A 25,015-nucleotide genomic window follows, 5' to 3' on the forward strand; every position below is an offset into this window, starting at 1 on the left:
GCTTGTTCTCCTTAAAGTTGGCGTATCCTCCGGATGCGCAGAGAAAGGAAAAAAAATAAAATAAAATAATAATAAATAATAATAATAATAATAAGAGAGTGTTCCTTTTCTGGGGCAAAGGGTAAATCGCGCGGCTCGCTTCCGTTGACGCTATCGTTTCGATGGCACTCTTGTTTTGACTACAGTAAGTTTTGAATTTTTTTTCTTTTTCTTCCCGAACGAATGTAACAACCTTTTTCCGTGCCGTTGATCGAGCGAAAGTGTTCTTTCCTCACACGTTTGGCTTTGTATGCCAAGTGGGAAAAATGAAGGGAGAAAAAAAAGGTGAGCTACAGAATGTGAGCTACAGAATGTGGTCTACAAGATGTGAGGTAAAATTTTGAGAAAGCAATTCTTGCACACTGGTAGTATAACAATGAGTTGGTCGCCTGTGATTGCACTCCTGCCGCATTGCCGCAACACTTGCAGGCCGATTATGCACATACGTGGGCGTACATGCCACATGTGGTCGAAATTGTGCCTTTGCGTTTTTCAAGTTAAGAAAACAAGTGGACATGCACAGAGGGAAAAAATTAGGAAAAGGAGACCCTTCTTAAATCCTCGCAAATGAAGGGACACATAAAAGGTACATAACAAATGTGCATGTAAAATATATACATACGTTTATACGTGTACGCCCAAGTGGACGTTGAAAAAGAAAAAAAAAAAAAAAAAAAAAAAAGGGGGGGGAAGTTCTTCTTCTTAGTCCACAAGGAATGCTTTAATTTTCTATAGCGTTCTTTTCCTCCTGAAAAAGAGTAAAATGAATGAAGTGGGCTTGTCGTACATTCCGTATGGCAATGTGTTTATTTGGAGTTTTCCCCAATTGTGTATTCGGGGCGCGCGTGCTCCGTTAATGGCTTTATTTGAAAACGGAGGGCCGATGTGCCAAATGCTTAGCTCATTTTGCCAGCATATAGCAGTGGCGTTTTTTGTTCTTTTTTGTTCTTTTTTTTTTCCTTTTTTATGTGCGCGCTTTAATTATTTTTTCGCGCGGTGTGGCATGGCCTTACTATGCTGATTATTTCGTAGGCCTCCTTCTTCGACCCCCTGGCAATGTAACTTTCGCGATCCACTATCCTGACGATGTACATATTTTCGCAGTACTCCAGGAGTTCCTTCCTAAAAAAAGGAAAAAGGAAATGGGTGTATTGGGAGGAGCAATTCCTTCAGGGGGTGTGTTTAACGGCGCGGCACGGTTCGCCCGACGTTTGGCTGAGTCATTCGTGTAATTCATGTGAGTGATTTGTTTTTCCTTTTTTCTGAGTCCCCTTTTGTCCCACCTGAATGTCGTGATTATGAACTGGGTTCCTCTTTGGGCAAGCTCCCGCAGGCTGTCGCAAAAAAAAAAAATAAAATAAAAATAAATAAATAAATAAATAAATAAATACAGGTGTAAACGCTGCCATAATCGCACACGTGAACAGAAATGTGAGTTGCCATTTTTCCGTTTGATCGTACAGGAGTGAGAGGTTGTCCCGGTGGATTGTGTCCAGGGCCGCGTCAATTTCGTCGAAAAAGAAAAAGGAAAAGTTGTCGATTTTGTTCAGGCATAGGAATAAGCAAATGGCTACAATGCTGCGCTCTCCTCCTGAGTGGGTAAAAATGGTGACAACGTGAACTAAGTGTTCGCGTGCAGCTATCGAAGAAATGCACGCCAGAGTGCACAAACGCAGCTAAGTGGGAATGCCCCAATAGGGTGCACTTTTGTTCCCTTACCAGACAACTCCTGAATCGTATAACTCATTTTCTCATCTTCGTTCGAGGTTATGTTGATCGAAATGCCCGTGATTTTGTCAACGTAGGCTATTAAGGGGGGGGAGGTGCATAAAAATGGACGGGTGCATGCGTGAGGGAAGTACACGTTGGGAGGGAAGCGCGTGTGCATGTCTGCTCACCTTCATCGTCAATCATTTTTTTTCGTGCCCTTTTCTCACTGGCCTCCCTTAAGATATCCTTGTACTCCTGTTCGCTCATTTTTTTAAGCACCTGCGAAAGGGGTACCATTCGAATGCACATGTAGCCGTGCCGCATCCTGTCTGGTGAGCCAAACAACGGGACGTTTTCAAATGAAGGTGTCAAAACAAGTGTGCACGTTTTTGTATCTTCCCTACCAGGGTAGCCTTGCGATTCTTAAAAAGCAATGAGAAATACTCGGAGAAATATTTACTGATTTTTAAGTACGTAGCCTCTAACGCTTCGTCCTTCTTCTTTCCAATGTGCTGTAAGGGAGGGGGGAGGCACATGCCAGGGGAATGTATACAGTTTATATACGTAAAAGTGGATCCGCAACCTGGACAAACAAGCAAAGCAGTGGAGCGAAAAGAAAAAAACGGCACCTGTATCATGTCCTTAATGTTTTTATATGACGTGCTTATCTCCTCGTTTCTCTTCTTCAGCTCATTAAAATCGCCTAAACCGAAAAAAAAATTGGAACAAAATTAGCAAAATGGAACAGAATGGCGTAAAAAAGAGTGGTAAAGGAGAAAGGGAAGATCTACGCAAAATTGTTTAATAAAAAAAGGAACTTCCAGGAGAACGATGTCAAATGGACAGTCACGCTATGCACGCATCTATGCTAAAGTGCAATTTTGGTAAACACCCCCACGTGTAGTAAAAACTTACTCATTAGTAGATTTAGTCTGTCTCCAGCCTTTTCATTCACATTGGAATATTTTTTTAGTTCCTGTGAGGGAGTGAAAAAAAAAAAAAAAAAGTGAGAATGAAAAGGGGGAGACAAATGCAACACGGCTGCATTGGACACAAGAAATGACATCAAACTGGCCAGACGCATGTGTGCCACCGCCCCCCTTTTTTACCAGTGTTATGGATTTAAGCTTCGCAGACAATTCTTGCTTATCGTAATTTTTATATTCATTTGGGTCTTTTATGCCTTGAGGCAAAATTATTTTTTTTTTTCGTATGTTTTCTTCCTTTCCTCTGCGAAGGTGCAAAAATGGGTAAGTTAAAGGTAAGTCAAGTCGTTTTTTTTTTTATTTCGCGGAATGCAACATATTGTGTAGGCAACACGCTATAATGCTTCTTCCCCGCGTGAGAGAAATTTTACTCCAAAATGCGAAGCTCCTCATTTATCTGATTCATCTGATGACACAGATCCAGAATTTTCTTTTTGTGTTTCTTTTCGTTTATGTATATTTTGTCTAAGCTCGACTTTACGCTTTCCATGTCTTCCTGCAAAAGGGAGGAAGGGGGCAAATGGTGACAAAGAAGATGGAAAAAAATAGAACGTCCCCGGTTGGTTAATTCGACTCATATTTTGTTAGCCCCTCTTTTGCTCATTACGTTGATCTGTTTTATCTTCTTTTCGTAGAGCATCTTTTCCTTTTCGATCTGAAAACGGGGGATAAAGTGTGCCAAAGTGGGATACGAAGAAATGTGTTAGAAGGGGATGCGAATCCATCACAAATTGGTGCGTGTGTGCAGGTATGTACTGCGAAGCGATGAGAAAGGCTGATCTGTGCATCTCATAAGTGAGACGATTTTTCTGTTCCACAGTTCGCCCACCTTTTCGATGTTGTTCTTCTTCTCCCTCAGTTCTTTGGTGTACTCGTCTATATCGACGTCTTCGTACTCTTCCATGTAGATGTTGGAGTCATTCTGCAAACGGGGGGGAAGAAGGAAAAAATATGCACGATGAGGAAGCACCCCCAAGTAGGTGCACCCCGCTGAACGGGCACCAATTTTCCAATTTGTCATTTTACACATTCACGTTTTTACGCTTTTATGAGTTACCTCGCTCCTCTTCTGATACAGAAGCTCCAACTTGTTTTTAAAATCATCGTACTCGTTTGTAACTTTATTAAGTTCCTCCTTGAGTTTTTTGACTTGCTCATTCAGGGCGTTGATATCTACAGATCCTTTAGCCAACTCATCTGGGTTTACATTATTATTTCGCAGCTGCAGTATCTGCACCTTTAGCTTGTCTTTATAATCCTCCAGGTGCTCTTTCTTCTCCTTAATCTGTTTTATTTTTTCGCTAGTTATTCGTATGTTTTCCTCGTTTGCGTGAATATTATTTGTAATTGAATTCAGCGTGGTTAGACAGCCATTTTTTTGAGCTACGGTGTTGGATTTTTTATCGTAGATGATTCTTAGCTCCTCATCTATTTTTTCAATACTGTTGGACATTTCTTCGATGGCGCTCTTTTCCTTTTTCTCCTTTTCCTTTAACTCTTTGAGCTTACTATATATGGTGTAAACGCCGTACTTCTTTTTGCTGTACCCTCCGTACATAAAACCCTGCTTGCTCAGCTGCGGGGTGAGGGGTGTAATGTGATTGCTAAAGGGTCATAAAAGACGGCGCGTAGGAAGAGCATGCAAGCAACCATAGGTACGCACATGAGCATATGCAACGGTGAGATGCCCGCTTCGCCCCTTACGTAGTCCCCGTCGATGTTGACGCAGTTGTAGTTCTCCTCCAGGTAATTCTGACAACACTCCAAGGACTTCACGATAACCGTTTTAAATAAAATGCTCTTTAAAAACTCGTATATCTTGCTGTTGTAATTTACGCAGTTTATTAAGGGCACCATATTTTTGTCATTCGGGTACGTGAACTCGCTGTACTTTCTTATATTCAACAGTGGAACGATGGTTAGTTTTCCAAAGAAGAAATCCTTAAACTCGAATTCATTTTTTTTTTTTTCTTCTCTTTTTTTTTCTATAAATTCGACTATTTTTTTCGCCGTCTTCATGTCTTCAACGATGAGCGTGAAGTAGTGGTTTTCCAGAACGGTGTCCACGGCTTTTACGTACGTTTTGTCCACCTGCGAGGGGGGTTGTTGAAGCACGCGTTTATATGCATACACACATACATAAACAAATACATACATGCATACATATACACATGTGTGTGCTTGTGTGCACTGGCCACACTCTGCAGACGCGCTTTTCTGTTTTCCCTTCTTTACGTTTATGTTGTCTATGAGGAAGCCCAAAACGTTTTCCTTGTGTATGCTGGAGTCCTCCAAGATCAACTCCACCATCTTGACAATTTCTTTGTTCGAGCTCTTTATCATTTCTTCGTACTTGTCTAAGCAGCGGTGGATGGAAGGTGGGGCATAGGCACATGTATACCGGTGTAACTACATACAATTACATGTGCCTATCTGCACACGCAAGGCACATCACTCCGCAGAGATACATTTCCCCGTGAACTCGCCCTCACCATTCACTTCAATCAGTTGACTTTTTACGACATTCAGGTTTGCCGTTCCTTCGGAGATTTTCTGTTGGTATTGCCTCTTCTGCTCGACGCAGCTCTCCGATTTCTGCGAAAAGTTGCGCGAAAGTTCGGGATGGTTAAAGGAGGAGGTGCACATAAGTAATGGGGGAAGAAACCACGAAAGTATATTTATATGTGTTGCCCCATTTTTTTTTTTTCAATCAGTAGACTTACACTGTTCAGTTGGCTTATTTCATTGGCGCATTTCTCCGATAGGGTCTTGTTTTCCTTAACGCTGTTTTTTAAAAGTTTGGACTCCTCTTCCAGCTCTTTTAAGTATTTCTCGTTTTTTATTGCCTACAAGATGCAGTGCAGAAAGGGGTGACCAAGGAATGAAGCACATACTAGGGGGAGGGGCTCTTTTTTGCCACATTCCCGTTCCATTTGTACCACCCTTTTGAGTCATTTTTCCTGTTACCTCCTTCTCCAGGACGGATAACTCCGTATTAATATCGCCTATCATCTTCTCAATTTTTTTCACATTATGGGAGTAATTCCCGTCCTTGGCGTTTTTTGTCTGGTTCGCCGAAAGTAACTAAGAGAAAGTGGGAGAAAGGAAGGTACAAACATTTAATGGTTAATTTTACGTTGGTGAACATGTTTGTGTGTGTGTGACACGCGATTCTAAATGCGCAGGTACCATATTTATCTCGTTGTTCTTTTCCTCTATCTCCCTCTCCTTCGAATTCATAACGCTTTTCAAACTCTGCAGCTTCTCATTAACGCGCAAAATGAAATCGTTAATCTGGTTGAGGTTTTCAATTTTGCTTTTATTTTTGGATTCCTTGAATTTTTTCTCCTTCCTTTTTTCATCAATTAGAATTTCTAGATGTATGATATTTCTTTTGTTTTGTATTTCTTCCGACACGGATTTGTCCAGCTCATTTTGGTAGGAAACAATTTCTAACTTCATTTTGTTTAGCTGTTCCGTGTACTCCGACTTGGTATTATTGCTTAAGCTTAAGTTGTTGTCTTCGTCCTGTGTTTTATTCTTCAATTCTTGCAACTTCGATTTCAGTGTTTGTGTTTCTTTATATACATTTTTGTAATTTATTTCGTTCAAATGATATTCTAAATGAACTTTTTCTTTTTCCAATTTTTTATATTCTAAGAAATGTTCAAACTCTGCTTGTAGACTTTCCAACTTTGTATTCATTTCTTGAAACTCCTTTTCGATGGTTCCTTTTTTTGCATCACATTCTTTCAGCATTGATAGAGCGTCTTTTTTTTTCTCTTCAAATATTTTTGCCCCTAATATACTCTTTAAGTAATTTAAAATTTCCTCATCTTTCATGTTACTTAATTTTATTATTTGACCTTGCTTAATTATGTTGTATAAATTGTTAACACATAATCCACAACTTTCGAGTAATTCTACGTATTGATTTTTACTGATATTTTTTTCATTCACGTAAATTTCACATTTCATATTTTCCATAACTTTTTTTATTTTAACTTCATTTTCTTTAAACATGCTAAAATATTTTTCCGAGTTGTCAAAAATTATTTCTACGTAACAGCTCCGAACTGCATTTCCTATTCCTTCGTGTAAAAAAACCTGTTTGTATTCACACATGTCACTCAGGATGAACTCGATCGCCAGCAGGATGTTACTCTTTCCGGACCCATTAAACCCCACTGTGAAGGAAAAAAAGAAATACATATGCAAGGAGTGGCAAAAAATGGGCCTCACATATATGCATGTGCCTCCTGTTCTGGTCCATGCCGCTCCACCCTCCTTGCAGAACGAACAAAATGGAGCTGCGCGAAATTATAATAACAGTGGCCGTGGCCGATATACCATACCTATACAATTTATCCCCTTGGTAAAATCAATGGTCGTTTCATTTTTGTATGTCCGGAACCCTTTAAGTTTTATCTGTTTTATATACATGGTTGCATATCGGGGGTACTGAGAATTTCACCTGTGTCTTGTTCTCCACACCTTGGCGTCAGCGAAAGGGGAACCACACGGGAGCTGTTTATGCGTGTCCTCCTTGTTTAGAAAAACATTTATGAAAAGTGCAAACTCGATAAAACAGAGCAGGGGGAGGAGAAGCAGTGCAAACCAGAAAGTGTGCAACTGTAAAGTTCATGATCGATAAAGGCATGAGCAAAAAGTACACAAATGCACAAGTGCACAAGTACACAAATGGAAATGTGGAAAAAAATAACCACTCGTGCGCATTTTACAATTTCCTAATTTTTCATCCTTTTCGTTACACGAAAACAAAGATGAAATGCGTTTTGCGCTTTTTTATTTGACCCCAAATATGCTCGCTTCACACCCCTTTGAACATTTTTTATACATGTATTTTTACGTATGTAAAAAAAAAAAAAAAAGGGCCCCTGTACGGGAAGGGAAAAGGACGCGTACATTTACCGAATACGCATTCAAGGACATGATCCAAATGGCAATTTTTGCCCCTTACGCTTCTGATGCTCCATTGGGTGTGCCCCTTTTTACGACCCCAATTTAGTCATATGTTTAGCCTACTGCGCACCTTATTCTTTGTTGCATCTCGCAGTTTACGGTTACGTTTAAGGGAACATAAATGGTTAAGTAAATGTTTTGCCTTTTTTTTTTTTTTTTTTTTTTTTTGGCGCAGTATACATACACATATATCGCACCTGTTGCTTGCTTTCAAACAAATTCTTAAAGTTGAATGGGATAAAATTAAAAACAAACGAAAAAAATGTATATTTCGTGCAAAGCATAATTGTGACTACAAATTGGAAAAGAGGTACACATAAGGGGTGATGTGCAAATATATTAAATGGAAGAAAACACACAAAAAAAAAAAAGTAATAAAGTAAAATATAAAATATTATACACAAAAAACCCAGCAAAACTGCATAGCGTAAAAGCTATAAACATGTAACTTCCCCATTTTCCGCTTAAAACTGCCTTTCCGTTTTACACTTGTGCAAATCGCTTCTCACATCAGCTGCCAATTTTTCCAAATCAGCAAATTTTTCATTCTTTTCAAAATTGATTAGCTCCCTGTGTAGCCTGTCAATGGACTGATATAAATCTTTGTATTTCCCTTTTTTTTTCAAAATTAATAAAATGCCTTCAAAGAAGTTTAAGGGAACTCGTTTTATGTCAAATGATTTTAGCACAGCGTTCAGGACGTTCAGGGCTACTTTAGCGTTTTCTACGAATGTGAGGCATAAAAAGGGGGTGAAATTGGGGGTGAGGGAAGTGCTACACATGCGTGTGTAACCAACATGAGCATAATAAAGAAACATGCACAGTTGCAATTGCGGTTGCAGGTATGCGTACGCGCCCTCTGCTTCCTACTATACGTACCCTCGAAGAACGCTGCCTTCATGACAGTGTAATACAGTTCGAAATTTGTTGTCCCCCCAGATCGGGAAAATGATTCGAACTCTTTGAATATTAAATCGTTCTGAAAAGGGAGAAGAAAAAGGGGACATAATAGCAGCACAGTGAAGACATAGTATTAGTACAATGGAGATATAATTCCTTTTTTTGCGAAATTTCTCTACCATTTTTCTCTCAAAGTACAGGGAAAAAACGTCTATCAGCGTTTCTGTGCTTACGAGAATGTCACACTGAAAAGAGGGGGGGGATGGAAATATGCACTCGTTTGTAAATGGCACCATCGGGAATTAGTAGACATAATACGGTGTGTACATATAGCACTATGCCACACCGTACAGAGGCATCCCCTTCGTAGCAGATAAATGGCTAGCACAGCCATTTTTTATTTGTTCGTACCTTCCTCGACAGGTCCAACAGAGTTATAACGTTGCCCACTTTCTTTTTATTTAAATCAAAATATAGGCACATATGGATAAAATTTTCGTACTTCTTTAAAAGTTTGCATACAGTAGGACCATTTAGGAGGTCTTTAAAGTATTCCTTGTCCATGGCCCTCAACATACTAATGTATTCGTCAAAGTTCACTTCTTTTGTGCCACCACCCGCTGGGTGCCCATCTGGTAATGCACTAATATCCGTAGTAGTAGGAGCAGTACCCTCTTTAATGTCTCTCCCACTTTCGAGGAAAAATATAATGGTTAGGAATGCTAACGCGCTGTCGTAAACCAAACTGAGCTTTTCATAAACGTTAAGATAGTCTCTCGAATTTAAATATATTATATTGTTGTAGGTGAAAAATATATCCCTCAGTGTGGTGATTAACGCATCTACGTTTTTACTATTTACGTGGATTCTCAGCTTGTTGAATAAAAAACCTTTCAAGGAATCTTCGCTGACGCTGTCTGAACCAATTGTATATTTTAGCTTCACAAATACATTAGCAACGTTACTAAATGTGGAAGAAGGTGGAGCGCTCTGTTCAGTGCTCCCGTTCTGTTCACTGTAATTTTTTTCAATTACGTCTCTGTATAAGTAGTTTTTTCCTTTTGCATGAACATTCACATTTTGCGTAACTTTATTGTTGTTGCTTTTTTGCTTATCATACAGATCCTTCTCCATCGTTTTATCACACATAATTAAATTGTTCTTCAAAAGTAGAAATATGGACATTATATTTTTGCAGTTCACTGTCGGAGCAAGAATTACATTTTTATTAAAATCACTTGAATTGAAATGCCATTCGGATGAAATTATTTCTTTCAAATTGTGAGCATTTTTCAAATGATTTACAGACATGGATACAGTACGTAATATAAAGTGTGGAACATAAGAATAGACATCATCTCTATTTACTTTAATTACTTCATAATTGCTGGACAAAAAAAAGTTTAAGATGTTTTTTTTCAAAAAGGTTGAATATTTTAAATCCTTTTTTGTGTATCTTGTCACATAATAATTTAAAAATAGTAGAAGGAAAAAAAATATATTTACTGTTATTCTGTAGTTCTCTTTGTAAAAAAATAGGTTTATGGCCTCGAAAAATATGTTCAGTATGTTATTCACGTTGGTCAATTCACTTTCTATTATGTCGTCCGAACCATAATCCATAAAAATATACTCCGTGATAAAATTGCTTAAGATAAACAAACTCATGTCATATTTATCTTTCTTCGCAATTTCGTAAACTTTATTATATAAGTTAAAATCCTCATTCGAATTGATCCCTTGAAAAATGTAATAAGACAGCTTGTTTTTTCTTAGATTTACTATATGGTTGTAAATTTCGATGTTTTTCTCGAACGGGCATTTCAAGTCCTTCACTGCGCTTGCGTCTTCTTTTACACATTCTAGTGAAGATCCCTCCTCCGCTGCGCCTTCGCTCACCGGCTTTGCCTCTTCCTGCGTGATTCCCTTCTCAGATTCATAATTCAGGTTGTTGAAAAATCTTATTAATATCACATACGTTTTGTACGTTTTAATGTACGAATACTTGAGTAGAAGGAAATATAACTTTTTTATATTAATGAAGCTTTTAAATTTTATGAAATATTTTAAAAGTTCATTAAAGTTAAAAATATCGATCATTAATTTCATGTCACATTTTTTTTTTAAGTAATCACACATATGCTTGTACAGCATCGTTTTCGTCAGTACGAAATAGCAGTCTTTAGAAAAATATAAATTTAAGTAAGATTTACTGATTAGTTGTAATTCATTCAGAACGTGCCCTTTGTCTATATCACAATTCTTAAAACTGTGTATCAAATTTTTTGCATTCAAATATTTTATAGGAATATTCTTCTTCAATTTCATCTTTTTGTAAACCTTGTACACTCGATCATATTTATGATTGCTCAAAAAGGACTGAATAAACAAACTATATGTTTTGTTATTTACATATAAATTATCTCTTTTTTCTAAGCGTTCAATTTTGTCATACTCTTTGTTTTTCAGTAGACGCAGCAGATATTTGTTAAACTTGTCTTTCATGCTATTCGAATCGTTTGCAGTTGCGTCTTTATTTTCTACGTTCTGAGTGTCTGATTCCGTATTTTGCTCAGTGATCCGATCGCCGTCGCATTTGGCAATTTCTTCCTTACTGTCGCCCTCCTTCAAAATTATGCCATTCGTGTATAACTGCCCCCCGACATTTTTGCTCTCATTAGAATTGCTTGTAATCTTTTTATTCATGTGATTCTTTTCATTCTCCACACTTTTAATCGATTCGCTAATATCTAAGAGTAATTTAGACATGTCGCCGGAAGTTTCTTCCCGCATATTGTCATCTACAACTGCATTAAAAATTTTCTTCACAACACTTAAACTTTTATCATCAAGTGCGTTAAAATTGTTTTTATATAAACTTAAAAGCAAGACTATATTAGAATAATCTCGTACTGGGTATAAACTATCTAGCAACACAGAAAATAAATAATTAACAATTTGCAACAAGTGATCATCCTCCTTTCGGTCTTTTATAGAATTCTTAAGATTTAATAAAATAATAGTACAAAAATAGTGATCACTGAAAAAAAAGAAAACATAAAATAATAAAAGTTTTATCAAGACATTGTCATATAGTTCTTTAAATTGTACATGTTTGCGCCCCTTGACTAACGACTCCTCTTCATTTAATATAGCGTCTTTTCCTTCCTTCTCATCGCTGGGGTCATTATTTAAGCTTTCATTATGCATCTCGTTTTTCTTTTCCACAATAATGCTACCACCTTTTTTGCTATTTGCAATAACCCCTTTAATATATTCACATTCCTTTTTTTCTTTCTCAAAAATTGTGTTAAGTATATAAGTCTTGTACTCACTATAATTTAAGGTATCATCATATTTCGCAACATTTTCCTTTAGATTCTCCAAATTTATTTGATTATGAATTAATAGCATTACGTAGTAAAAGCGAGCTTTGCTTAAATTATAAGAATACAGGGAAAAAATACTTATAAAAAAGAAATGGGGATTTATTATGTACTCATAGTGTTGAATTAAATCTGGGTTATCTCTAATCAGCAAATTCAACGCTGAGAATATTTCTGTTAGGAAATGAAATACATAATTGTTATTTAAAACGACGTTGGTGCTTAACACAGAAAAGAAACTTTTAATATTCATTTTGATCGCATCATTCTTTTTTATATCTTTTATGAGATTGTGCATATTTACAAATTCATTTTTCATCCTGTCACATATGTGCTTGTCATGTAGATAATTCTGGGAGTGCTTTATGATTGTATTCATTATATTTCCGATTTCATTTTTAATAAAACTGAAAGAGACATAATTATCTTTGCAACATTTTAGTAAAAGAGAATAACTTTCTAAATGCTTAAAAAATTCATCTGTATTCATGTTATCAATTGCAACGGACCCAAGGGAAAGAAACAACGATTTTATTTTTTCAGAATTGAAGGTCTTGTCTGCATTGTTTCCCTTTTCATCAATGGACGCAAATGCTCTTTTATATTCTGCATACAAAAATTTTGTTAAGTGTGTAACATCTTTGCTGCTCATATCGTCTATCGCTACTTCATTCCACACATCTGGACTTGACGCAAAACTAGATGTGAATCTATCTAGGTTCTTGGTATTGGCACTATCATTTTCACTTCTGTTAGAGAAGGGACTATTTCTAACAAATTTGTCTATATTTTCATACACATCGCTCTTATCGACGTTTGACCTTTTTAAGGATTCTCCATGGGCAGAAAACGATTTTTCTAATCTAAGGATTGCCCTTTTATTGTTGGCCTTTTGTGTGTATGACGTAAATTTTGGGTTATTAAGAAAGAAAGGTGTAGTTTTTAATTGGAAACATGTTGTAATATCATGTTCTTCTATGAGCAACAAAAGGAAAAATAAAATTGGAAGGAAAGCATGTTTCATGTTATGTTCATTTTGTCTCTTCAAAATAAGGTACTCTCAAAATAAGCCTTTTCCTTTTTTTTATTTTGTGTGTGTTCTGTGCCCAGTATATTATTCCGATACGCGTATGTAGGTACATATGCAAGTATATGTATCTGTACGCATAAATCAAAGTTAATTTCACCTCTTAATAATTCCATATTGATGTTAAAAAAAAATGATAAAGCTCATATATAAAAATATTTTTTAATACTGTATATAAATAAATTCACCAAAACAAAATTCGCGTTTTTAACAAAATTGTACGAAAGCAAAGATCCAAAAAAATGTAGAAAAAAATACGCGCACGGAAAAAAAAACACATCAACCGTTATAAACAAAAATATAAAATTCCTTAAAATAAAATAGAAAAAGGAATTTTAGTTGTACGTTTCTGTTATAAAATAGCAATCTTTTTATCATTTCACTTTGAAAAGGTAGAGGAATTAATATTTTCTAATTGATTCATCAATGTTCCAGAACGAAAAATGTACGCAATAAAATGTGCAATACTTTAATTACCATTTTGTACTGTTGCTGATTCTGAATCGTGGATTTATATTTCTTACAATTTTGACACAAAAATGAAATGAATATCGAAAGAGCTAACAAAATGTTGCAACAAGGATGTCATTATTAAATAGTAGTAAAAAATTAAAAGAAACATAAAAATTATTTAATAAATTGGTCTAATTTCTTGGAGGTTACATCTTTAAAGAGGTCAAAATAAATATATAGAAGCATAGTTTTTACAAATGTGTGCCTGTTTTTTTGTCTACAAAAGCGTAACTTTCCATTTCTTCATTATTTTCTACAAAGATACGAAACCTAGCAAAGTGTATAGATTATAATGAAATGTGTTTAGGATAATAGCGCACAATTGGATTTAAAGTGTGTTGTACTATTTGACAGTTATACAATATTGTTCTCCACTCACACACTACTACCTGCCATAAAGAAATGACTTTTTCTAAGTCTGTGTTTTCTTTTTGAAATTATATAAAAATTTTTCTTGTCATATATATAAAACAAACGGAAGGATCCAAACTTATCTATGAGCTTATTTATATATATATATATAAATGCATATGCATATTTAAGAAAAAGAATGGTCATTTTTTACGCACATACAATGTTATATATGCTTTAAAGTAAAATGTACGTTTTATTATAAACGTGTGCTTTATTTTCCCGTCCATTTAATCTGCAGTTATGTGGAGCATTCAAGGTCATTAAAACTTCTGCGGCAAAATAAAATGAAAAAAGATGCTAATAAGATAAAAAATGATGAATATGCTTTTGTCTACATTTTATAAAAAGTAGCGGGATAACGAATCAATAAGTTGTAAACGGATTGTCTCGTCAGTTGTTATTTACTAAAATTAGTGTTATCTTAGAAAAGAACAATAGATTATTAAATTCGTGAACAAGGGGAAAAGCAAAATAAACATTTGCTTTCTTTTACGAAATATCAGCGGAGTTTTGTCTTTTCTTTATAAAATATTTAAAAGTTTCAAGGACATGTCTTTTACGTGAAAACGCAAAAAAAAAAATGAATTAACAAATTATACGGGTAACCGAAATATTTCTGACCTCCGATTGTGCGTCTTTTTATTCTTGTAATGATACACGTAAATTGACTTAACGCTTACTATTTTATATAAGTACATATACTAAAGTTTTCTTTTACGTTTCTTCATATGTTTGTATTGATGTGTAAAGGCAAATTATGAAATACACACTTAGTTAATGCATTTTGTCTGTTGCAAAAAAAAAAAAATGTAGAAAAAGAACAAATTAAGCTTTCATGTTAAAATTATATGGTACACAAAAATTAGAAATAAAGCACTATAGCTTAATTCAAACTGTTGTAAAATAGGGGGTTTCGAGTACCAGAGCTGCGCTTATCGTAAATGATGTATTTGGACAACGAATGACACACAAAGCTTAATTATTAGTAAAATTTGATAAAAGGCAAAAGTTTAAATTTAGCAATTTGGACAATTTCCATCTATCATGGTAAGGAACATTTGAAATTAGCATTATGTACTTTTAGAAAAATAATATATTAAAAAGGATATAAAATATGCATTTTCTTCATTTCAGCATATATAACACTGTTCCAAACATGTAAGTACACAAAAAATTCTGTGAGGTTTTTCTCTAATGAATTGTCTATTCATATTCCAATAGGATAAAGAATTTCCTTAAGTGAGAAATTATAACTTAAAATACCCACTTTGTTTATGATGACACTAAGGACATTCACACTGCGCAATGAATTTGATGTGTAATCAAATATAATATCTGTTATGTGTTCACTTCATATAACCGTTAAAACAAAAGACATGGTTCCATAAAAGGAATAATCTTATTATTCCAATAACATCTATTATATGTATCAAGTTGGCGTATGCTAATGTAAATGTAAGTTCAACTTTACATATATTAAATAATGTATTCCATTATTTTATTTACTACGTAAAAGTTATGAAATAATGCCTTCCGGAAGTTTTCTTAAACATGTGTATTTTCAAACATACTCTGTTCATTATATTAATAGTGGAATGGTTAATAATTAAAAAATGGTTTAAACAATTAATTATTGCTTTATAAATATGCTTAAAAAAATTATATTAGATAAAGACTTTTAATATAATAATTAAAAACAAGAGGCAAAATATATATTTTTTTAAACAAATAAATATGTGTATGCGAAATATTACGAATTAAAAATACATAATATAATTTTATACAAATAATTAATATTAATATAGTATCCAAATTAATTAAATTAAATATATAATTAATTGAATTATATTAATATATTTTAATAACTGTCTAATAAATTAAAATAATAATTGGAGCCCCGTAAATTAATTTAATAAAAAATATACTTATATAAATTATTAAATTATATAAAATTAAAATAGTAAATAAAATAATAATAAAATATAAATATACTACATAAAATTAAAATAATAAATAATAATAAAATATATTTGAATTAATGGAATAAATAAATATAATAATGAAAAATAAAAATTATATAATGAATCATAATGTAAATAATAATAATATTTAATTAAATAAATTAATAAAATAAATATATTAAATAAAAATAAAATAGACATATTAATTAACAAATATATTTATTATTAATAAAATAAATAATAATAAATATATTAAATTATAACTAAATTAAATAATAACATAAATTAATTTATTAAAATTAATAAAAAATATATATAAATAACAAAAAAATATATATATATTTAATTATTGTCATTTTTATTATTTTTTTTATATATATTTAAATAAATGTAAAAATACATATAATAATTTATAATTAAAATAAATATATAAATTTATTATTAAAATAATTTTTCAACTAAATAAATTATGGTAAAATATAATTAAAAATATATTATAAATTAAAGTATAAGTAATTTTTTATAATTTCTGAAATTTAATATATAATTGTATTGAAATTTAATTAATATGTGTATAATAATATGCGCAAAAACTAAATGAATATATATAACAAATGAATTAATTTAATAAATAGTTATATTAGTGTATTAAATTAATTAATAAATAAATTAATATATTAAATATTTTAACTAATATATTATTATTAAATAGGAATTTATAAAATATATTACTTATTACATTAATTAATTTAAATTAATTTTTTTATTGTTATAGCTATAACAAATGTATTAATAAAAATAAAATAATAAAACAATACTAATTGTTATTTAATTAATAAATATATTTATTTATATATTATAAAAATAAATAATATAATTATTAAAATTTTCAATTATATATATTTGGACAATTAAATAATAAATAATTTTATAATATAAATATATGATTATTAAAATAAATTAATGTGTATATATTTATTAAATATACATTTAATAATTAATTATTTTAATTAAATAAAATTTAAAAAAAATAAAGATATTAATATATAATATAATAATTAATTAGTGTATTAACTAATTTAATATTAAATAAATAATTAAAGGCAAATTATATATAATATTAAAAAAAAGAAATACACAAATTAAAAGATTAAAATAATTAAATTAATATAATATATATAACGTATAATTAATTATATATTATTATTTAATTAATTATTTAAAAATATTGTTTACACATTAAATTAATAATAATATTAAAATAAATAATATATATTGGTTAATTTATATTAAAATAAAAATAAATAATTTAACTATTAAATGATAATAACATTATAATTAATAAATTATTAACCCCCAATCAACATTTTCCAATTAATAATACTAATTATTTAAATAATATAATAATTAATTTTAATAAATAAATTATATTTATTATTGAAAATTAAATAATATATTAATTGTAATTTAGAAATAATAATTAATTTTAATAATTTAATTAATTTTTGCAAATTAAGTTAAATAATATATTATATTAATAAATCATTTTTATATTATTATTTAGCTAATTGTATTAATATTCTATTGAATAAACAAGAATTAAATAATTTTATTTTAAAATTAAATAAAAATATTAAATAATTAATATAAAATAAATATCTTTTATATTATTATAATAAAATTAATATGATAATAAAAATTAAATACACGAATTAAAATATATTATTTATAATTAATTTAATTTATTTATTATATAAAATATAATATAAATATGACTTATAAAGAAAAAGTCAAGCATATAAACAAATTTATATGTTTTATTTCTTTAAATTATATATATCTAAATTCCTTTTTTCATTAATTTATTTTAATTAAGTTATAATTTTAATTTAATTATATTTAATTTATTCTATTTATTAAAATAGTATTGGCACATATTTTTTACCATTTTACTTCCTATAACTCTTTAAGAATTACATTTTCTTCATTAAATTCTGTAAGGTGAAATATCAATCATTTATGAGTTTATTAAATGCTTACTTTTATACTATTTTTTATTATTTAGTGACTTTTATAATTGTAATATAATGAATATTTTATGTAAAATTATTTTCATACTATGTATATAACTCCAACAAGACTGATAAAAGCATTAAGTTAAATTTATACTAAATAATAAGCTTTATGTTCGTTATGTATGTAGTGTGTAGTAAGGAATGAAGCTTATTTTCATTTGAAAAACCTTGTCTAAGTATACACTTTCATTTTTATTTCCATGCTAAATGTCCCATAATTAGTTTACTTGAAGAATGGACATTGTAATACAGTATTTTAAAGTTTTTTTGTGTTACCATTTTTTTAATATAAATAACCGATATGAATGTGAAATATATGTAAAAGGAAGAAAACGAATAATTTGAAGGCATCATTTGTTATTACTTTCTATACAAAATATATATTTAGTAAAATTGTTGCTTAAAGAAGACGTTTTGCACTCTACAAATATTTAGACATATTCATATAACAGGGATTACCCCGAACACAAAGAATTACATGTTGATGTTTTCATATTTATGCTTTTGAATAAACTCATATAAAATTTATTTTAGTTTATGTGACCCTTTGACTAATAAGAAAACATAACTATAGTAAGAAAAAATTAATAAACCTTCTATTTATAAATTTACATATGTTTATTAAGAAGTTAGCATGTTTTCTGTAGGAAGTTAAAATACGTTTTTCCTTGTTCATATAGAAGATAACTCCCCCCTTTCTTTTAAAAAGCTGCAAACTAAGAAACAGCAAGTGCGCAGAGGCTAATGTGTAATAGTTAAGAGATGAAATATCTGCGTTAAAATTCTTTAGATTCATATTTTTTATTCATTGTCTATTTTGACTTATGTAAAAAAATGAATGTAGAATTAAAAAACATTATATATAGAATTCATTTGGCATGTTCTCCGAGCATTAAAGGAAGTCTTTGAAATTAGTCCAACTGAAAATTTTCCTGGAGCATTAATCAAAGATTATTTTTGCTTTTTGTTTAAATTATAATGTTAACATATACTTGTTCAGGACCGAGATCCATTGTTTGCTCTAATGAATGATATATATTCTATAAAATTCATTAGTAAAATATTGTCTATTTAGTTTACATTAACTTCTGTTATGTTATACCATTGCATAAATAGTTGCTGAAGTCCTGAAAATTTTATATTTAGTTCCACCTGAAATAAGATCGTGATAAATATGTTTTCTATAAAATTGTAATGCTCATCACAGGTAGAGTTAGAAGAACATGTAGGCTGTTTATATATACCAACTTTCCTTCTTTGAGAGATATTATTATATTTCCCCAATAAGAAAAAACAAGAGTCAGACACGAGAGCTCTTTTGCTAATTATATTTTTGCTGCTCATTAAGAACGTAAAAGTTTTAGATTGTTCGGTGTGCAGAAAATTTTATGGGTAAAATTTAAAAGAGATAATCTATTATAATTAGGCAAATACAATATACAGTCTATTACCGGTGCAACAACTAGAAATATAAATTGCATAAATGTCATTTTCTCTTATTTGCAAAGTTTAAAGAGACTTTTGTGTGCTTGCATGATTAAGAATATTTGTCCTATTCTTTCATTTTTCACGGCATTTAGGGAAGGAACTGATTACTACCTGTGTACAATACTGAAGTGTAAGTGGCAAATAGGTGATATAACTTTATTTCGTCTTTCAATAATGTATTTATTTGCCCTAAGACCCACACACTATTACTAACTTATTAACCCCTGTTAAAGATGTACCTTTTCATTTAGATTTTTTGATTAATCGAATTTTACGTAATTCACTTTTTAGAAAATATAAAGTCTCAATGAAGAATGGACAGCTAAAAAAGAAAATTTAGAAGTTGTGTCACGTATATCAAATGGTAACATCGTATATTCTATATAACAGAATATACATATCAGATTTTAAAGTGGAAACGAACCTATGGAGACAAATTTGTCACGTGAGTTTCCCTATATAATTACATTTTTAAAACGTGCCATAATAAAAAATTTTTATGAATATGTAAAAAATGTGAGAGAGAAGGATAAAAATAATAACAAACATAACTTAAATCCTATTTTGAATACACAATGAGAAATTTCACTTCCTAAATGCTAACATGTTTCAGATGTTTATTTGATGCCATGAAAACAAGAATAAGCGTTTCCAATTTTTTAGAAAGACTATACTGATATGTTGATATAGAACAAAAATTACAATGTTATTCTTATTATTAGTTTGAGAAATTTGTACTATGAGAAAATAAAGATAAATGTGAAGTACGTAGCATTTTATGTATAAACATCATTAAAAGAAACAAACAAACGTACATGTAAATATATCATAAAATTGGATTTTCGAAACGCATATGTACCAATTTTATGAAGACGAATTCATCTTAATTATAACTTTAAAAAAAATTATGTCAAAACAAGCGTATATTGGACGTTGTCTATTTTCATCTGTTGAATGGATGTTATATTTAGTTCCTATGGCTTGATTCACAATTCTAAAAGGGAGGAAAATAGAAAAGTATACATAATGTATTCAAGATATTTACTAACTTTGTAGAATATAATGTATATTACATTTATTTACCTCTAGGAATATTTTTCATCATTTTAGTCCAGAAAACAGTTATATACAAATTAAGGTGTGAAAAGAAGTGCTTTCCTCTGTTTTATTTCTTTATTTCACTCTTTCAATACCCTAAGTTGTTAAATAAAGGTATTCAGTTGTGCTTAAATGAAATGTTACAACTACATTGTACGTAAGACAAATATGTGAATGAATACATAACGGACTTGCTTTTCCGTTTACTTGTATATAAAATCATCAAATGATATGTCCTTGTTTTTATTCGCATTGAATTCTACATTCAAAAAGGCATCTACTTCATCTTCTGTCAGCCTCACACCGGTGCCTGTATTGGAATGAATTTTTTTTGTTTCCTTTTTCTTTAATTGGAAATGTAAGACATAACATGTTTGCAACCAAGGAGTTGCATTAAACCGCATTTATGTATGTGGTCACAAATAGACACTTTTAGACTCTTACCCAAGGTCATCAACAAATTTTTTAGCTTCGCAATGGTAATCGTTTTAGCGCTTTCCCTTGTATGAGCTTGCAGTGACGTTAATAGCAATTTTCCAATATTTTCATCATAGTAAAATTCTTGCATAATGGCGTAGAAATTATTTAAATTTAGGTTACCGTGTATCCTACATTCTACATTTCGTAAGAGCAAAAATAAATTACAACATTAATGTAATGTTAAACAATATAATGTACAGTATGAACTATTAAAAATACATAAAAAAAGAGCAAATAAGGGTAATAAAAATATAGGAAATGTTTGTTTCACCGTCCAATAAAGCCTCGGATTCGTCTTTGTTCAGGTATATTCCAATCGATTTTAGTAAATATATTAGCTGCTTGCCATCTAATCCATTTTTATTCTTATCAAATTCGTTAAATATGGACTCTATTTCCGACCTCTTAATGGCGAGATTAAAAAGGTAAAAATATGAGTGTAGACAGCGCATGAAGTAATTTGGGGTGCTAAAATAACAAAAGGTACACGCATAAGTTCAAGTATACATGTATATCTTTTAAAATTACCCTTTCTTTGGACAAAATGTACTTATTCATTTATGGTAGCTAGAGGTAAAAATTTAAATTTTAATGAAAAAGGCTAAACAGCGCTACGACTTTTATAAAGATGTGTAAAAATAAACGCGCTTGTAAAAAATTAAATGATATTTCGAAGAAAAAATGGGTACACAGCGCAACTCCTTAAACAGAAATTCTGTATTTTTTAACAATGAATAATACTAAAAATGCTTTACAAAATTGTGTTGCCCTTCTCTGGCTTATTTTGAAGCGCATGTATTTGCGGAATAGTTGTAATAATTGTGTACGGTGACAGCTTGAAAAGAAAAAAGTTAAAATAGCAAAAATGTCGAATCTTTTAAACTTTGCTTATGTACATATAAAAAATTGCGTACATATGTAATCGAGTAATAGCCATTTGCCTGTTAACAATGTGAGTAATTCCTTTTACCAGCTATGGAAGTAAATTTCGCGTGGCTGTTTCGGAAATTACGTGCAAATGGAATTCATTGAACTATCATGAATTGTTGTCTTTTGCAAATATGAAATTGAGTATACATATGCACATACCTGGTATGCAACGCGACAAAAATATGTTCACATGTACGCAATATAAATTTACGTTTTCATCAAACAGGTTGAATTGTCGTGTGCGTGCAGGCTTTATTCACTCTGACATTTTATGCAGTGTAATTTTTATAAATATGCGATGGGGTGTACTTCGAAAAGGTGTTAATTTTTTAATTAGTCATTAAATTGTAAATACTGTTGCGTTATTAAAAAAAAAAAAAAATTCAAATTAGCTTTTTTGATATGTTCAGAGAGTCACTTCTCATATCATGTTTGAGAAAGAATTCGTTCATTAACGTTTCGCACGAAAAATTCTGTATATACTAAAAAAATTATCCTTCGTTCGTGCATATTTCGCATAAGTTGAATAACGATTCGTAGTGATGCATATAAACTTTTTCACGGATACACATGTTTACGTGTACGTTATAAGTTTATATCTCTTTTGAGTGAACACAGAACTTTTGTTTTGTCTAGATTTTACCAAATGGGATGTAAGAATTCAAAATGTGAAGACTGGAAAAGAACAAACGGTTGCCTTAAATATGTTAAATACCTTCATTTTATATTTTAGAGATTGCTAAACATTGTAGTTTCTGCTTGGCAAAACTTCAAATGTTAATCATACTGAGTTTGGGTTCTTCCTTGAGAGCACAAAATAATTTGGCTTTTGCAGCACGATGAACTGTAGTTTACTAACATATCTAGAGCGATTTTGTTATGACTAAAAATGTTTGTGCGTTCTAACGAAGTAACATTGTGTTGTACCACTTGGTTAAGTTATACTTTTTGGTAAAATGAAAGACGCACGCCTTCACTGTCTTTATTCTGTAAAAATGTATCAGTTACATTTCTTTTAAAATTTATACTAAAAATGTGACAAAAAAAATTGCTACAATGTTAAAGGGGAGATGTTACTTCGGGGAAACAAAACACCGCAGTATGTTGAGCTGAATTATTTTATTCGCCATTCAAGCAAAATGGGAAGATGTTCAAATGGGGAGTTCGATCAAAAAACGTAGTTCTATACTCTTGCTTTGTGTACGTTAGACGATATGCTTAAAAAGTATAATTTTTATGATGTAAAATTGCTCCCAATTTTGCTACTGTGAAACGCTTTCGTAAAATCTACCACTTGTGTTCGACCGGTTAATGAAGCTCTTTTCTTTTTGCATGTTGTTTTTCTTTGTTGCAAAAATTTATTTTCCACTTCGCATTGCCGTTTCTTTTCACTTCTCCGCTCATGCAACTCGCTTAAATTAATAACGTGTTGACTGTTATCCATGATACCTTCGGTAAAAAAAATAAAAAATGAAACCCATATAATGTTTACTTTATCTGCAATTCCGCACAAGGGGGATGCGTTTTTATCCCCAACAGCAGATTCAGCATTCTGCTTATCTAATGAAATGAATAAGTAATATATACACAAAAAATATATGTACACATGTGAACATGCACACACTTTTGTGCCCCTCTTCACATACCAGAAATGCAGAAAGTCCAACAAATACGTTGCTCGTTGCGATGCTATAATTGTCCATAAAATGATTTTCATCTATTTTTTTGTTGTACAGGGCGAAAGACGTGAGAAACTGGAAAATGAAAAAAAAGAGAAATCCCAAAATCCCTTTAATGCGCAAAAATCCAGATAGTATCCCCGCTGCGATGCCTACGTCGTGAAAAATATTGTCAAAGGAGAATAAAAACGAGGAACACATATACATATGCACATGATTTTTTATGTATATATGGGGGGTTCACGTTTCCACTTTCTATGCGAGCTGAATATTTCCCCCTTACCCATCACTTGCTTAGAATAAAAAAAAACGTCATCCATTTCCTTCTGTGGAAGAAAAAACAAAATTGGGGTTCGTATAAAAAAAGGTTTTTTCTTTGTCAAATGTGTATGCACAGACGCATGAGTAGGGACTCAAAATTGAAGCACGCGTGTTTGTACGTTGCGTGTGATAGGCATATAATTGCATTTTCCTTTAATCAGTTATGTTATTGCGAAAATAAGGAAAATTCATTTTGGTTAACCTTTGTCAATTTCTCGTGGAGCAGCTTCCTAAATAATCTGCTGTCATTTTTTTCATTTGGTTTTGTCATCTTTAAAAAATGGTAAACTTAAAAATGTTCATCTAGTGATGTTTTATTTGGTTTCATCCCCCAGGCACTGTTTTTTTATCATTTTAAGAGAAAGAATGCGTGTGACTTGACAACCTTCATCTATTACGCATTCGTAAAATTTTGGAAAAGAAGGCTTTAAAAAATGTTATTCGTGTTAGGAAAACATGAGGGGAAAAAGGACCCAAAAAAAAAAAAAAAAAAAAAAAAAAAGGCCAACTAAATGGTAACAAAATGGTAATGACAAAATGGGCTACTATGCATTTTCTTATGCTTATTAATATCCCAAATTTTTAAAGTGAAAAATAAAGAGAAAAAAAAAAAAAAAAAAATCCTCAAAAATTTTTTTCACTTTTGAAAATAGTAAAAAAAACCTGTGAGTGCCCCTGCTCTCAGTTCAAAGGTGAAACTACTTCATGTTAAGGGGTTCAGGAAAAGTAAGGCCTCGTCGTCAACATTGTCATAAAATTTATAAACAAACATTCCGCTATATATGTGATGCTGAATTTTGCGTAAGGGGGACACCTCCCCATACATACACTCCTGCTTTCTGTGGAAAGAAGAATGGCCATTGTAGTTGGAAAAGTGGTAATTTCACATTTTACTAGTCATAATGAAGGAAATGAAAAAATTTATACTGACATGTTAAAAATGGAGGAAATTTTTTTTGCAAGTC

General features: G+C 31.3%; 4 protein-coding genes across 4 annotated transcripts; all 4 read right to left on the bottom strand.

The window, feature by feature from the left end:
• Positions 1 to 760: 760 nt before the first annotated feature.
• PCOAH_00011660 (Structural maintenance of chromosomes protein) lies at positions 761 to 7,505 on the bottom strand (the record flags this gene model as incomplete). Its single annotated transcript, XM_020057975.1, has 21 exons — positions 761 to 787; positions 1,053 to 1,161; positions 1,323 to 1,373; positions 1,501 to 1,630; positions 1,759 to 1,845; positions 1,938 to 2,028; positions 2,154 to 2,261; positions 2,379 to 2,452; positions 2,665 to 2,725; positions 2,859 to 2,979; positions 3,107 to 3,231; positions 3,343 to 3,390; positions 3,565 to 3,657; positions 3,793 to 4,311; positions 4,440 to 4,826; positions 4,971 to 5,092; positions 5,228 to 5,330; positions 5,459 to 5,581; positions 5,703 to 5,819; positions 5,925 to 6,922; positions 7,091 to 7,505. The coding sequence occupies 21 exons, from the start codon at positions 7,176 to 7,178 to the stop codon at positions 761 to 763; spliced, it is 3,582 nt and encodes a 1,193-aa protein (XP_019913454.1).
• A 677-nt stretch (positions 7,506 to 8,182) lies between these two features.
• PCOAH_00011670 (Uncharacterized protein) lies at positions 8,183 to 13,028 on the bottom strand (the record flags this gene model as incomplete). The annotated part of the gene is made up of 4 exons (XM_020057976.1): positions 8,183 to 8,442; positions 8,598 to 8,697; positions 8,798 to 8,863; positions 9,030 to 13,028. 4 exons carry the CDS (start codon positions 13,026 to 13,028, stop codon positions 8,183 to 8,185), a joined length of 4,425 nt encoding a protein of 1,474 aa, XP_019913408.1.
• A 7,815-nt stretch (positions 13,029 to 20,843) lies between these two features.
• PCOAH_00011680 (Uncharacterized protein) lies at positions 20,844 to 21,678 on the bottom strand (the record flags this gene model as incomplete). Its single annotated transcript, XM_020057977.1, has 4 exons — positions 20,844 to 20,950; positions 21,085 to 21,255; positions 21,392 to 21,524; positions 21,649 to 21,678. The coding sequence occupies 4 exons, from the start codon at positions 21,676 to 21,678 to the stop codon at positions 20,844 to 20,846; spliced, it is 441 nt and encodes a 146-aa protein (XP_019913554.1).
• A 1,616-nt stretch (positions 21,679 to 23,294) lies between these two features.
• On the bottom strand, positions 23,295 to 24,456 carry PCOAH_00011690 (Uncharacterized protein; the record flags this gene model as incomplete). Its single annotated transcript, XM_020057978.1, has 5 exons — positions 23,295 to 23,355; positions 23,376 to 23,499; positions 23,697 to 23,881; positions 24,013 to 24,055; positions 24,253 to 24,456. 4 exons carry the CDS (start codon positions 24,319 to 24,321, stop codon positions 23,464 to 23,466), a joined length of 333 nt encoding a protein of 110 aa, XP_019913610.1.
• Between the last annotated feature and the right edge of the window lie 559 nt (positions 24,457 to 25,015).

This window comes from Plasmodium coatneyi, chromosome 5, assembly GCF_001680005.1.
Source record: "Plasmodium coatneyi strain Hackeri chromosome 5, complete sequence".
Lineage (NCBI taxonomy): Eukaryota > Apicomplexa > Aconoidasida > Haemosporida > Plasmodiidae > Plasmodium > Plasmodium coatneyi.